At 35.3% G+C, this 16936-nt stretch overlaps 1 protein-coding gene across 1 annotated transcript; it reads right to left on the reverse strand.

The window, feature by feature from the left end:
* Positions 1 to 596: 596 nt before the first annotated feature.
* On the reverse strand, positions 597 to 16343 carry LOC128184870 (aminopeptidase N-like). The gene is made up of 21 exons (XM_052854504.1): positions 15493 to 16343; positions 13129 to 13615; positions 12757 to 12930; positions 12466 to 12580; positions 11418 to 11538; positions 11071 to 11225; positions 10421 to 10534; positions 10083 to 10220; positions 9891 to 9956; positions 9499 to 9564; positions 7597 to 7766; positions 7234 to 7325; positions 6691 to 6836; positions 6409 to 6464; positions 4438 to 4585; positions 3811 to 3890; positions 3498 to 3605; positions 3113 to 3277; positions 2666 to 2806; positions 2368 to 2449; positions 597 to 1463 (listed from the first exon to the last, which is right to left on the reverse strand). Exons 1-21 carry the CDS (start codon positions 15812 to 15814, stop codon positions 1320 to 1322), a joined length of 3090 nt encoding a protein of 1029 aa, XP_052710464.1. The 5' UTR covers positions 15815 to 16343; the 3' UTR covers positions 597 to 1319.
* Positions 16344 to 16936: the final 593 nt, after the last annotated feature.

Genomic DNA, 16936 nt, shown 5'->3' on the forward strand with positions numbered 1-16936 from the left:
GAAAGCGGTGAAATGTTTAGAGAAAACATTAAATCAGTGATTTTATACATGAAAATATGCGTGGAACGCTTCTTGTATTTCTGACAGAGGGTGGGCAGTGTCGTTGAAAGAATGTGATATTTCTAGACAGGATTTGAAAAAAAGAATAATTCGTTTTCTTACAATTTGTCAACTATGCTACACTGTAACATATAAAACCTCAAACACAGGTTTCACTTCTGTTACTACGCCACACACACACACACACACACACACACACACACACAAACACACAGTTAAATTATTTTAGTGCGCGTCCACTTTGTAATGAATTTACGCAGGTTTCATAAGAACCTGAATATAAACAACACCCTGACACTGAAATATTTCTAAACCAACTCAGTAATTCATACATGTATCTATAAACAGCGTTCATACTCCGTTAATACCTCCTCCTAATGGTTTATTAATGTGTGATAAAACATGTTATTTTTTATTAATATGTGAAAGTCATAAAGAAAGAACTAGGCTTTGCAACCACGGGACATAACGTTTAAACAGAAGATGTCTATGAGTCACACCTATCGTCACTAGCCAAGAAAAACAACAAAATACAATTTAAAATTGGTTCATGATTTATTAGAGGTAAAATATATGATTTGACAATGTCATTTATATATACAATATATATACATGTATACAGCTGCAATTTCATTGTACTTTAATTCAAAATTAAATATAAACTGTACCACATATATATATTTCACTCTGAGAAAATCTGATTATTGTTTGTAGCCAAGAGATCAAGTAAAATTGGATTTCACAACGAGACCCATATAACACACAGAATACATATAACACACACCATAAATACACTTGATGCATATATATTGCAAAAACTAATGACTCTGAGTTATGAATTGTGATACACTTAGTTATACATGTACATCAATGAATATGATCTGCTACAATGATGACACGTCACAGGTAGGAAAATACAATGCATTAAAAATAATACACGTTTTATTTATGGTATCTTGAAATCATTTAAAAAAAATCAATTTAAATAAATCCAACTCTAAATAAAACTCCTGCAAAATAAAACTTCTGACATTTATGTCCAACTAAAATAAATTCAAATTGAATCACCTGTACAGTTATGATCACAAAAATAATTTTTTAAAGAGAAGTCTCTAATGGACATTTGCGATATTCCAAAACATCTCATTTCAACGCCAGACCTTGCGTTCTATGTAGAAATGGGATATTGTTTAATTAATTTCCTCATGGCGTTCTCGCATCAGTCTTAATCAACATTTTGTGACAGAACTATCCGATACTCAGGATGAAGCGCCTAGCCACGTTTCCAGCTCCGTGTAATGCTTGGTGACGTAGGCCACGTTCAGATCGACGTCCTGTAGAGCGTTGTCAAAGAAGGGAATGTAATCGCTGTCGCTTCCCAGAGTGTCCCTTAGCCGAGCCAGCTAAATAAAAGTAAACCAACAAAATAATGGTTTGGCCTTGCTATCTAAAGAGAGGTAAACAACAAAAAGCTAGTTTGGTCTAGCCAACTGAATAAAGTTCGCAAGTTGTTGCCTTGACCAATTTAAGCTAATTGAAAAAGGTTCAAGAGCAAAATATTATCCTAGAGTAGCCAATTAAACAATAGTCATTCAAACATAACATTCAAACAATTTACTGCCTCTGCCTAGCCAGCCAAACCAAGGAAAACAACATGCAGTTGCAACATCCTAACAGGGTAACAAAATGCAGAAAATATTATTTACCCTTTAATCATGAACTACGATTTCAAAAATGTCATTTTAAAAAAAATTTCTGCTATCTTCCTTTTAAGTTTCTACTATATTTTCTTACGGCTTCTTTTAGTGTGGGATAGGATAGATTAAGTTTTTGCAATATTACATTGTATTTTCGTCAGGTTTTCCCTTAGTATGGGATTAGCTGCAGGTCTGCAGCTCCTGGTCTGAAAAAAATCGGACAGACGTCCAGGTCGTCCATCTGAATTTTTTTCTGACCGGGAGCTACAGACCTGCAGCTAGTATGGGATAGGATAGATTAATAAGTTACTCCTATCATTCCTTTTCTCACCGTTTCTTTAAGCATGGGATAGTAAAGATTAAGTTTCTTTTGTTATTCCTTTTCTCACGACTTCCCTAGTAGGGAATCGAACAAAATAAGTTTCTGTTATATCCTTTTCTCACAGCTTCCATTAGTAAGGGATATGATAGATTAAAGTTCTGCTATGTTTCTCTTACGGTTTCCCTGGTAAAGGAGATATGACAGATTAAGTTTCTGCTATATTCCTTTTCTTATGATTTCTTTTAGTATGGGTATAGGACAGTTTAAGTTTCTGGGTCTATGACTGACCTCGTCCCTCTGGAACTGTGTGGTGAGGCGGGAGGCCAGCCCCCGGAGAATTCTATTGATGTTCCCTGCGCTCATTCCGTATCTAAAAAGATGGTGAACCATATTCAGATAATGCAGCATACAATTAATTGTATTAATAAAATAAATTGAGACTGTTTTTCCGATTTGAAAGATTTTCAAATGAATCAAACCTACACACGTTTTGAATTACATGTAATAGAAAACTCCCTAACGTATAACGTGCTCAGACCTTTAAAATCATCTTTATAAATTGGGGAGTTTTTTTTTTAAAACTTACACTGTTGTGATGTGGTTCCAGTTTCGCTGTAAGTAGTTCCATGCGATGTCCCGCCCCAGGGGGTTATATACCACCGCCAGTATAGCCGAGCGGGCGTCTTGACGTCGTATCTTTGTGTCGTCAAAGGCATACGTCATATACCTTCAAATGAAACATAGCATAGAGTTAATTAAAGCAAGATTGTTTGAATGGTTTGTAGCAAAAGGTGCAAGCCAATGGTTTGTCCAAAGATACGAACAAAGGCCATTCTTCATCAGAAAATTGAAAGAAAAGATTTTAAATGAGCGAATATGTGTTTAGAAAAAAATTGTTAAAAAGAATAAAGTGTCAGGATGGACATATTGTAATGTTACACAACAACTCTGTCGAGATCAAAGTGCAATATACTAGTAACCCTCATAAACTTTCTTTAAAAGTTTATAGTTTGGTAGGTAGAGCTATGATTACCGTTCCAACACCCAGTGCTCCCTGGAACAGCCCAGGGCGCTGAGTATGATGGTCTGATCAGAGGGGGTCTGGGATGCCATTCTATTGAACAGTTTATCCCACGTGTCTGAGCGAGACTCTCGTATTCCAGTACACATCACGCGAGATTTGACGTCAGGAGGAATCCTACAAAGTAAGAAATATGGAATTGGAAGAAAGGCTACGTATATTGTGCATTTTTCCTGCAATACATGTATTTTTTTATTTCTATCAAAACTGTTTGCTTGTTTGACATGAAGCATTAAAATGCACAATGAATGTTTAATTTTTTCTATGACAAAGAACAATTTGTATTGAAAGGATCTTCTAGTCGGTCTCGTCCAAAAAAGCGATCTTGACAACGTACAAATTGGCTTCATCCTTCATCCATCGGTCAAACAGTAGCACGGCCTGGTCTGTACAGTTCTTAATGTAATAGTAGCAGGCTCCCCCAACAATGTAGGACCTTAACAACCTATGAAGCAAATTGAATATTTGCATCTCTTGTCGTTTTGAATTTTTTATGCAAAAGTTTTTCAAGTGTATGATTTATACATATGAAAGTTGAATCTTTTTTATGAAGAATAAAGTGTACTAATTTCTAGTCTCGTAACAATATTTTTATTTCATTCTCCCAAATTATCTGTTTAGGAAATTTTGTCACAATATTATGCTCTTACCTGTTATTCATAGACTCGTCCTGGGCACCGTAAAAACCTATTTTCCCATAAATTGTTTCCAACTTTGATTGCATGTATGTCTTTATACAAAATAAAAAAGACATAAGATTTCAAAATACAAAGTCAAAGAACATTGAGTTTAAACAATTAGCTGATAATTTTTCATATATATACAAGAACTGTTCTGGAATAAACACGATCATATACTAGTAGAATGCTATAAAAAAACAACAATCCACGTCGATTAAGCAAAACCTAATCTTCCTATTGACGTAACATAGCCCCCCCCCCCCCCTTACGGATTAGGATTTTCATGATTTTGGGAGATAGTTTTTTTTCGCAAGATTTCTGAGGATTAGTCTAGCCCCCTCCCCCCCCCCCCCCCACTTTCAATTTGCTTCCGACGCCAGTGCGTATTATTCTCTATTACATGTACTACTTGTAGTAATAATCACAGTGTCTTCCAACAGCTCATGAATCTAATTTAAATCATTGATAACAATCCGATTACTCTCCCATCCTGTAAAGTATTATTTCGTGTCTTGAAAAAGACGTTATTTGATGTTGGGCTGTCAACACATCAATATTGTACCAAAGAACAGAAATGATTTTGAGCAGATAGCAAACCTCGAATTTTCCAAAGATGGCTTTGGTTAGCAGCATGTTCCTGATGTATCCGATCTCGTTGAGGGCGGCGTACCAGGGTACGAACTCTGTCTCCTGATTCAGGTAGTCCAAGGAGGTCAGGGCCAGGGAGATGTTCACAGAATCCAGACTAAAAATTCACCAAAACCAAACTACATTTCAACGTAGAGAAAATACAAAATTTTGTTTTGATATAGCTATAGCCTAGCAACAAAATCATTTATTACCTAATCAAAGGAATTTTGTTGTTTTATTACAAATTAAATATTTGCGTCTTTTTTGAACTGCCGGTCAATAGACTGCGATCTATTGGACCGCCGGTCAATAGACTTCGATCTATTGGACCGCCGGTCAATAGACTGCGATCTATTGGACCGGCAACGTATTTCAGAACGCGGGTATGTTAATGTTACATCCTTTTGATAGTACTCAGGGAATGTATATTCCTTTACATAGACGCTGTTTTTAGTACTTGGTGAAACCAAATTCAATGTTATCAAAATGGAGTATCAAATAATCAACAGTTTTAAAGCTTTATATAAGGTAAAAGACTATTTAAAATCTAATGGGTTGAAGACTCCCCCTTCTTTGTGTAAACTAATATTAAATTGAGATGTTGTAATGCATGCAACAGGTTTTGTGCATGTAAAAGATGAAAAAAAATCTGAGTGTATGCATAATGGCACGAAAACCATCTGCAATATGCAAATTGTAAACCCCGAAAACTAAAAAAGAAATTAGGTAATACAACAATTATTTAATGCTTGAACAGTCAATAGACCATAATTTTTTCCCTTGGTGCAGGGAACAGCTCAGTATGATCTATTGCCTGCACCTCGGGAAAAATATTCTGGTCTATTGACTGCTTAAGCATTAAATAATTGTATAATATTTATATGTTGTCTGTGATAACCTTGCGAATCGAATAGTTTAATAATTTCAAGTGAAAATTGTGTGAAAATGTTAATATTCATACAATTCATTCATGCAATTATCCAGAATTATATACTTTGCAGGGAAATATTCACCCTAGTTTAATTTTCGCACCTTTCGCCCTCGTTGTGAACGGGCAAATTTAAGACTGGGCGAATGAATTACAGTGTCTAATATTTTCTCTATTTAACCACAACTGTGTCTGGGCGAATTCAAGCCGGGGCAAAACTGTTTGCAAATGTAAAAGGGTGAAAATTACTGAGGCAAAAATAACCCTGTATATAGTACAGTACCTATCAGACCCAACATAACACCAGAGTAAACCCCAACTAAACCCCGGGTTTACTTTCTGGGTTTACTTTGGGTTTACTTTTTGAAAATTTGGGTCCCCTCGGGGTTTACTTTGGGTTTACTCGAGAATTGCTTTTGGAGTCAACTATACGCACTGAAGTGTGAAGCAGACCTGTATTTTATCTTATCATCCTACTGCCTGTAATTCCTGCCCGTTGTATATTCCGAATACACATGTAGCGTATGCTTTCAGGGTATTCTTCGATCTGATCGGGGTTTACTCTCTGTGTCCACTCTGGGTTTACTTTGGGTTTACTCTGGGTCCACTCTAGTAAACCCAGAGTAAACCCAGAAAGTAAACCGAGGGTTTAGTTTGGGTTTACTTTCTGTTAGGTTGGGTCTGATCGGTATATGTAAATATAGAAAATAAGGAATCATTCTGTGAATATTTTGAAATGATTATTACCGATGGGGCGTGATCAAATCTGTCATTAAGCCCTCCGGACATTTTTGAATTTGATCACATCCTAATCATCAAAATCAAAATAAGTACGGATCGAGACCTTAATATCACTAGTTGTAGATTAAGAGCGTCGTGAAACCAAAACAATTCACGGACGTCGTAAAAAAATATTTTTTATATCATGGATTAGGAACGATATATTACTCCGCCGTTTATTTTGAATATTAAAACCAATCACAGCTTATATATGTATAAATGTGGAGTACCTGACGAGCGCCATTAGGTCTGTGATTATCTGGGCTCTGTTACTTGGATGGATTAGCTGGCAAAGAAGAAGAAACTGTCAAAATGTTGTGGTAATGTACCCAATCACTATTAATGAGATCCAATTACAATATGTATATCTTTACCATGACGTATATCAGCAACCCATGTGGTTGGGTTTTTTTATTCACATGGAATTTCTTTATGAATATACTTTCCGAATACATGAACAATTTTAGTTTTATAATATAATATTAATAATATTATATTATAATAATAAATACCGTGTAGTTTGTTGTCAGTTGTTTGATCAGGGCTTTCCAGTTGTTTTCCTCGTAATTGACGCGATAGTATCCAAACTGTTGAACGTTAGTGAGGACCCAATCATCATTAGCGTTGTTTATGGTATTTGGCCAATCAAATGTAGCCTCTAAAATTCAAAATTTAAATGATTCATACCTTAAAACTATTTATAAAAGGCATTACCTATTGAGTTTTTAAAAGAAAAATTGATGACTACATATATTATAAAAAAAAACCTAAATAAAATCTGCTCCGTCGCATGTCTGCTTGATAATGATATACTGAGAATGCCGACATGATTGAGTCATATTGGTTTATATATTAGCAGTTATTTTGGTCTGTCAATGTAAATTGCACAAACACGGAATTCAAACTTATTGGTACTTTTTAAATTTTTGTTTTAAGTGCCAGTTGAAGTGAAACCTTCACCATTAGGTAATCAAAGTACGTAACTTAATGCACATTTATACTCGTGTATGTACAATCCCATGGATCCGTTCTATAGATGTACGTATTATACCTACCCGTTTGATTCCTGTACATCCAGTGAATGTCGTTGTTTTCGTATGTTCTATTCTGGCTCGATGTGAAAGTTAACGGAATGCTCCACTTAAAACTGAAGGATGTACGAAGAATTAAAATCAATTCTACAGAGTGAACTAGGAATAATTTAAACACTCTAATTTAAATTACATAGCCACAAGCAGACATAAGCAAAGAAACGTATCCATTTATCAGGCATATTACATCTTTTTTTCATAGAAGAAACCACAAAATACCTTGCAAAAGCAACAGCATAACATAATCACTTTGATTAAAACTTTCCATTTATTACCTACCCCTTGTCTCTGCGTGTTACATGTATGCATAATAAAAATGAAACTTACTCGAACTCGGAGCCTGTTCCCTCCGAAGTGTTGCCGAGGACGTATCGGGACTGCATTGCCCGGATGTGGGTGCTGTCAAACGTCACCATGACTACAGGATAATTTTGTTGCAGAATCCAGGTGTCCATTATCTCTTGAACATTTATGTGTTTCCCCTCTTCTTTTGCTTGCTGCAATAGCGTACATGTAGGTACATGTAAAATGGAGATCGCAGTTGAAATTCGTATACTATTCGCACTCTAGATCTATGAAACAAGTTTGATCCAATCACAAGGTATATAAAAGTACAACAGTCATTGTAGTATATAAATAGTGCCTGTTTGGGAGGGTAACAGTTGAAATTGACACCCCGAGAAAACCATTGTCAACCTCCGCTTCGCGTCGGTTGACAATGGTTTTCTCGGGGTGTCAATTTCAACTGTTACCCTCCCAAACAGGCACTATTTATTTTATTTTAGTGAATGTAGTGAATGTCTTAACTTAAGAGAAAATTTTACTGCTTTTGTATAGAAATGACGTGTATTCTACGGCGAACCGTACGCGCATAATTTACGCGCATGTAACAATTCGTTGTGTTACCCGTTGCCAAGTGTGTTGCTAACGCTGAGGGTAATAGAACGGATTATAAACTGCGTCTAAACCAATCAGATTTCATTATTTAACATGAAAGTATAATAATATGTTATAATACACGTGATATTACATGTTTGATAAAACTAATCATAAATGCTTATATACATGTTTAATCTAGTTCGAAGAATCGTTTTTTATTAAAAACAACAGTTACTTCAATTTTTTAGTACACTGCACATGGATTGAGCTGGAGTAAAATCTAACATATTCTTTGATTGAATTAGTCTTTGTACAGTATGTTTTAAAGTAGACATAAGAATATGTATTATAATGCATTTACTCCATCTGTATATTACACCTGTGATTCAGAGGTATAACGTTTGTTTTTCATTCTTTGTTTAATTACCATTTGAAGACTTCATTTAACTTATAATTTTGATTGTACTTTTCATATCATTGTATTTTTTCAATTTAATTTATCATGGGTCTGTAAGATCCAAATAAAAATATTTCCGGAACACATTTCTATCCTAAGAATATACTAGTGCATATACAGTTTATACTGCCAAATGAAATAAACTCTTATCGAGGATAAAAAATTGCAATGTAAAATAATTGTCTCAAAATATAAAATCTGCCACTGTTTTGATCAATTTTATAATCTTAATAAGTTTGAAAACTGTTATAATTATGCTTTTTTGATCAGTTTGGCCCTTTGCAAATTTTATCTGAAATTCACTTCTTTAAAGGGGCATGGTCACAATTTTTGTCAAATTCTATTTTTCTGTTTTCATTATTTACAATGCTTAAGGAAGGCATTTCTACTGATCAAATGAAATTTAAGGGTCTGTTGTAAAGTTATAAGCAAGATACAGGGCTCACAATTCTTTGTCATGTAAACAAGGCTCGTGCCCTTTTGTTGTTTTCATAGGTTCAATATACCAGTAAACAATCTTTTTCAAGCTGATTTGTCTATCTTCTTATTCATTTTAAGCATAAATAAACAGTTCCTTACGTTTAACACATTCATTAGGTCTAAAATTGGAATTTTCACTTCAACATTCAAAATGTAAACAAAGGCTTTGTTTACATAGCAAAGAATTGCAAGCTCTGTAACTTGCTTATAACTCAACGAATGACACTCAAATTTTGGTTGCGTATTAAATATGCCTTACTGAAGCGTTGTGAACATTACAATCGGAAAAATAATTTTTGACTAAAATCGTGACCATGCCCCTTTAAATTTTCAAGTCCCTGAAAAAGTTTTTTACCTTTCAGTGATTTTTCAAAACAAATACATGTACGGGTATTTGGTTATTATTAGCCTACCTCACTCAGAGCCGCCCATAATTCCTGATGGCGCACATTTCCGTATTCTTTCCTTTTGATGTATTTCTGAAACATGCAAAATGAAAAGATAAAGGTAAAATATTTTTCTGAAAATGAATCTGATTTCAGTCAAATTATTCTATTAAGTTTTATGGATGTGTGCGTTTGGAAAACATAATTATCATATTTTACTACATTATTAACAAGGGATTTTGAAATTAATTATCGTTTTATTTTGCCCTTTTCGATCTTCGGATAAAAAATAACAAGGGACAAAAGTTATCCTATATTATAATAGTATTCTACAATCTTTGTTTTTTCAAAGTTATTTCAAAAAGAATTGTTTAAGTTGGTTCCAAGACTTGCTATTGTATAAATGTAATAGTGCCCACAGACAAGCCTTTACGCAACGTTTCCGGTCCTAGGAAGTTCCACATCATCCGGATAACGGAAGCACCCTGAAAGGTGAGACCAAAACAAAATTTAAAATAATAAATAAAAACTTAACTCATACATGTACTACAAATAAGTATTGAGCCACGTTCTTTTGTAGAATGTATTAAGAATATTTTGGCTCCACAGACCTTTTGGTACGTGATGGTGTCGAACAACCGATCGATGTCATTCGGGCTATTCACATTGGTGGCGAAAATAGGTCGTGACGTAGGGTAACTGTCCACCCCAAAGGCCGGGTGCATGTTCTCTATGGCGAAAGCGTCGTGCTAAAAAACGAACAAATGTCAACGGAGCACTGTTATTGATATATATAGTGCATTATTACGACTGCGTAACATTCGTTATTTTCCGAAATCCAAATATCTAGATTCGTTATTTCAATTTTAGATTCTTAAATATGGGTTGTAAAAAAGGTAAAACTATAGTAACAATTGATGCGAAGCGATTATATAATGCAATATCTTACAATGTTCCACTCGGGGCGGGTGAAATCCACGCCGATGTACTCGAAAAAGGAGGCGAACCCCTCGTTCAGCCATAGGTCGTCCCACCATTGAGGGGAGATCAGGTTCCCGAACCACTGCAAGTATTCACACAGAACACCGCTGTTATAATAGCCGATCATAGACATTCAGTTTTCTAGTTTAGATGACAAAAAAGATCAAAGCTGAAATCTTTTGTACATGTAGTTATTTAGCTTCAAATCAGACAGCAACAAAAATGCGATTTTCTCAAAAGAAGAAAAACTTAGAAAAATAATCTAAAAGAAATAAGTAAATTTCTTTTTTATCCGTGTAAAATTTTTTTCACGTATTTGTATTCGCATTCCTTGGTAATAAGTAACAAGCCTGATGGTAAATAATGAGAAAAGTGTAACATACAGCCTGACCACAAACTGACAACAGATTCTGATCCGATTTCACATTTTTGGTGCTAGCACTTAGATCGTACGCGTCATTTATTCTAAGCAAAATTTTTTGAAAAGATCCAAGTTGGTACATGTGTACTAATTTATAACTGTTTAAAATAAAAAGGATTTTGCAAATTTTTTATTTTAAGTTACTCTAATTTAAAATCTAAACTTCAATGGTCTTTGAGCTCGTATACTAGTGGTACCATGTGTGCCAGTTCGTGGGCCACAATCACAGCCACGAATCGGTGGGTACCGGCGGTCGTGACATTGGGGTCATACAACATGTACTGGGTCCTGTAGGTTATCAGGCCCCAGTTCTCCATTGCGCCTGCGCCAAAGTCAGGGATGGCGATCTGGTCTAAGAATAACGAGAAACTTCATTCTACCGAAGAATATATGTACATGAACTTTATTTACTACTAAAATCAAGACAGTCTTTGAATTATTAAGTGGACAAGACTATTTCATATATTATGTTTTATGTGAGGTTTTCAATATATTTCTATAGAGCATATACATGTACGGTTCTGTTAAGTAAATTATTACCTACCAAGCTTTGGAAGAACAAAAGGAATTTCAAAGTAGTTCTCAAACCCCCGCAAAATGTCCACCCCGACTTCCAAGGCGAATGCCGTCTTATTGTATTCCTCTTTGGAGGCGTAAGTGTTCATCTAAAGACATATTAACGGAATGCATAACATTGTAAGACACGGGATCGTCGCGAAAAAGAAAATTTCAATTAGGTGTCTTTTTCGGAATATATGGTGGCATATCTCTGCCCCGTGTGTGCAAGTTATTTTTCTATTAATTATGTCGACATGCAAGATAAATATGTTGACATGCAAGATAATTATGTCAACATGCAACATAACTATGTTGACATGCAAGAAAACTGCAATTAAATAAGAGTTATAAAAGATCTCAAATATCGCCAACATGTGACATCCAAGATGCTAGATACGCTACCTACTGATGTCAACATGCAACCTATTTATGTCAACATGCAACCTATTTATGTTAACATGCAACTTATTTATGTTAACATGCAACTTCTTTATGTCGACATGCAACTTATTTATGTCGACATGCAACTTAGTTATAATGTTAAAATGCAAGATAAATATGATGATATGCAACATATTTATGTCGGCATGCAACTTAGTTATGTTGACATACAATTTATAAGTTGCATTTCAAAATATTTATCTCGCATATAAACATAACTAAGCTGCATGTCAACATATTTATCTCGCTCGTCAACATAAGTAAGTTGCATGTTAACATAAATAAGTTGTATGTCGACATAAATAAGTTGCATGTTAGCATATTTATCTTGCATGTTAACATAAATAAGTTGCATGACGACATAAAAAGGTGGCATTTAGCATCTTGGATGTCACAGGTAGGCGATAATTGAGATTTTTTGAGATTTTGTATAATTCTTATCTGATTGCAATTTTCTTGCATGTCAACATAATTATGTTGCATGTTGACATAATCATCTTGTATGTTAACATAATCATGTCAACATAATTAATAGAAAAATAACTTGCACACAAGGGGCAGAGATATGCCACCATAGGAATATTTTCCCCTACCGTCCAATTCTGTGTCACACTGGATAAGTACTTGAAATCACAGACGGCGAACGCCAACAGATAGGTTGGCATGACAACGGTTTCCTGAAAGACGTCTGCTATGAACCCATCTTCTCTGAAAACAAACGTCAGGGACAATTAAAATAATTAATTTTTGTAGCGGGTAATTCAAAATGTAAAAAAAAAAAATGAAAGTCTTAATTGTAATGATAAGCAACAATTGGAGATAAGTTTTGGAGATTTTTACGTGAAACTTTCAAACACGAATTATATAGATCATAAACAAATTACGCAATGTAGGAATGATCTAAAGGCATGTTTGACAATGTGATATAGTCCTCGAAGTCTGGAGTGTTGTTGCGTCTCTCCAGGGTGATGTTAAACTTGGCTTTGAAGGCCGGCTCGTCAAAACACGGGAACGACTTCCTGGCGTCCGTGGCCTGGAACTGCGTCACAGCCAGGTACCTGACATTTACAGAAATATAAGTCACTGTCATTCTACCCTATTTAAATTTGACATCCCTCTTTGTCTTTTGGGTTTTTTTTTGGTTTTTTTTTTAACCCAGATGAATGTTGTCGTAAGTAAACATTGATTAAAAAGATAATAGTATCACTTTACATGGTAATTCATGATTTAAAGAACAATGTGGCGTGTTAACTTACATGGTGGTTCCATTTCGATCGAACGTACTGTAATAAAGGCCAGCCAAATCGTCTACCAATTCTGCTGTGAAATTCATTTCAAAAGTGTACATATTTCCCGCCATTAAACTTGGAGTGACGTGGACGATCAAAAATTGCAATTGCTTATTTTCAGTCACCATGTTTATGTTCACTGGATTTCCATCTGCGTGAAAAACCTTTATTGTTGAGTTATCGTACGTAATTTTATTGATATGAAGAGTAATGTTATTTGTTTCTTCTGTACAGTTGATCGATATCTTAACGTATCCCGGTGTAGAGAAATCGGCGGCAACTTTTGAATATAGATCTGGACGTAATATGACCGTGTAGTGTACGGGGAGGAGGGAGGTGGGTAAGCGGTAACTAGGGGTCATTTCCACTGGCGACGATGACGTCACTTCTGATGATGTCGACGTCGACGCTGTCATTCCATGTGTAGTCATTAATGGTGTTGTACATTCAGGACCTTTGCGAAAGAAAAAAAATTGCAGTTCATAAAACAAGAAATTTACTCCCTTTTTAACAGATGACTTTGCGGTTTGTTTTGAGTTCTATTTAGAACTAAGAGAGACCGAGACACTTGTACATGTGTTGAAAATATCTTTTACAATATTTGATGTAATATAAAATGTTCCTCAGCATGACTGAAATTTGAAGTTAAATGCATATTTTTTTACTTGCATGTCAACAAGCGACGATCGTCTGTACTCTCTCTCTCTCTCTCTCTCTCTCTCGTCAATACTTTGTACGAAAAATAAAATATGCAAATGTCGCCCAATAAAACAGGGCGCGGTTAGTTCAGTTTCTGAATTGCTCTTTAATAACTCAGTTGTAAATTGTTTTAGCAGCCGAATTGACCGTTGTATAAACGCCGATGTGGACAGTTAAGGACCCTTCACACTACGTTACTCAAGGCAGATCAATTTCTTATCTAGGAGGGAGAGATACGCCGTGAAAATTCTACTGGTATAGGGTGGTTATCCTATAAAACATTTACATGTAAATTTAACGTCAGTGTATAAAGCTGAAATAATGCACAGACATGTCGAGAAAAAAAAATCGAATATCAAGACAAGTGCTTTGAATAAGAAGTGCATTTCGAAAAACAGTATAATTTGTATTTTTTTTTGTTTTGGTTATTCCTCATTCTCTTCTTTCCGTTGAAGTGATATATCGATATTGATGTTATAATGCCTGTTTTACAGATTTTAGTTTTCTTTGGTATTTGAAAAAAACTACCCATATTGTTGAGTTACATTAACGTACATGTACTGTTTTCTATTTTGTTTAAAACATTTTTCAGTAAACGATCCATCTTTTTTATCATCATTATAAAATGTTTACATTATTGAGCAGAACTACCAGTTTTGATACATTTTTGACCTACTAGTATCATATAATAACTTTGTATGCGCATGCATTGTTTATTTACCTCTAGCAACCGTAGTTGCTGCCAAGTACATATCAAAATCTTATTTAAATTTCGGTTAAAAGTCACAAAATGACGCATTTACGATGTTATAAAACCGATAGCATTTTGAAATATTGACATATTTCGATCGCATTTAAAATGCAGTGTCTGTAAAAATCGAGAAAGATTTCAAATGAAAATGCAGACTTTTTTTTGGCGATGAATATGTGCATTGATGACATGTTAGATAAAATTCTTGCACGCACACGGGTGATGGTGCATTGTTCGGTCTTTCAATGGCTTTTCAATAGAGCTGGAACGAGTCAATCAGACCCTATCACTTGTCTGAATAATTCTTTAAGTTCATTATTCCTCTTCTATTTGTGTTAGAAATTTTACACTAAAGAAGATATTTAAAGATATTTAAAAAGATATTTAAGACACCGTTTCTTGTTAAAATGAAAGAAGAAAATGAGATAAATCCATCATAACAAGGAGTTTTAGATAACAAATTAAATTTTCATATTTGGGGGGGGGGGGGGGGAAATGAGTCGAATAAATAATGAAATAAGAAATCTAAAACTTATCATAACTGCTCCAAAATGTATTTTGAAAAATACATAAAATAAATATAACAGTTCTGTATTCTCCGTTTTTATTGAGCTGCAGTTTTTCATAGGTCTGTGTCTTTTTTATTATTCAGCTATTGTTGTATCGTTTGAATTCGTGGGGGCTAATTTTTGTGGAATGACGTTCTTTTTATTTGCTCGAAACGGTAATATTTTGTGGATTTGCTTGAACATGTTCCTTTGATGCAAATAAAACAATATTCTATTTTTCGTTTGGCATGTAAATTCGCAGGTAAATTCATGAAAATTAAGCCACCCGAATGTTAATGATTTTACAGTAATGAGTAACTTGAATATACTTACATGCCGGACATGTTGTTGCTACAGGTGGCGCCTGGGTGGAGGGGGTACCCTGGGTGGTACAGTCCTGGCCCCCCACCACCGGAGCCTGTGTGGCCCCACAGTTACAGTCACTTGCGTCGTTTGTTTTAGGCACGGCAAAAGTCACGATCACCCCGACCATGGCCGCCGTTGCCATGGCAAGAAACGTGAGAATAAATCCAGTTTTGGCGGAAACGTAACATCCGGATTTCCTGGATGAGGACGCTGAGTAGAGTCCATCTTGACTTGTCGCTAGGGAACTTGGTTCGTTGATTCCATCGAAACTCTGGAGTTTGTACGACATCTCTGATTTGTTCACCCTACCCTCTCTTTACAGGTAACCGGGGTATCTGGCCTGTTATGTCGCTATGAGTCGTTTATTTTATTGTGTCCAATAAAATCCCCGAATATAAACCTCCCCCCTTATTTAACAAACGGTCTTTAAGATCTGCAATAAAATGCACAGCCTTTTAAACGTTTCCAGATACTGTTACCGTACCATGTAAAGATTTCACATTCTGTTTTCAAAAAAGACATCCTAAAATCTAACTGCACATTAGTGAACCTTGAATAATTTTCCTTCCGTATATTGATTAGCGTCTACTTCGGAATGAAGTCACGTTTTCTTGCTATGTAGACAAATTGGAGATCTGCCGTACAATTGGACATTTTGTATGGCTGAACTTTAATACGGATTTAATTCGGGATGTCCGTACAAAGAAAAAAAAGAACTTTTCAATAAATACTAGTACAACGTTTTAAAAAAATAATTTCCATTCAACAATTACGTATTATGTAGAAAATCGGATCACAAGAAACAACGCAAAGAATCTCGTTGTCTTCAACGTTATCCATTGGTGGCATCTTAGCTGTAAAGAACTAGGAAGGAAGAGGATATCTTTTTATTTGCTTTGTAGCATGTTACATTAACTCTGGAATGATTTGGACACCATTGAGCCAGGAATCCATTACTCTGATAAAGAAATAAAAAGAGAACGCTGTCGGCCTCCAATCAGCTTCCCCAGACGTAAACAATACCAAGTATCGGACCTGACTCCATCGCCGGCGATCCAATGCATCCATAATCAGAGCGTCGCTTGCCAATTACAGGGGAGTCAGGAATAGCACCTTATATCTATTGGCAGAACCAATCTCTCTCTCTCTCTCTCTCTCTCTCTCTCTCTCTCTCGTACAACCCGTAGTAGTTACCCCACATAATACTGTTGATTATTTTCTAATACCAAGCGAAGTTGTAATCTAAAGACACAAACCATATGAAAATCGTTAGTTATGCATTAACCGATTTTATTTCCACAATCTTTGGAAGAATTCAATGGAATGAGATATATGATATGATATGTGTGTCACGGCATACTCCTTTATCTGTTCGTGATGCCAGCGTGTTCAACTTTTACAAGCTTTTTTG

The sequence above is a fragment of the Crassostrea angulata genome, chromosome 5 (assembly GCF_025612915.1).
Source record: "Crassostrea angulata isolate pt1a10 chromosome 5, ASM2561291v2, whole genome shotgun sequence".
NCBI lineage: Eukaryota > Metazoa > Mollusca > Bivalvia > Ostreida > Ostreidae > Magallana > Magallana angulata.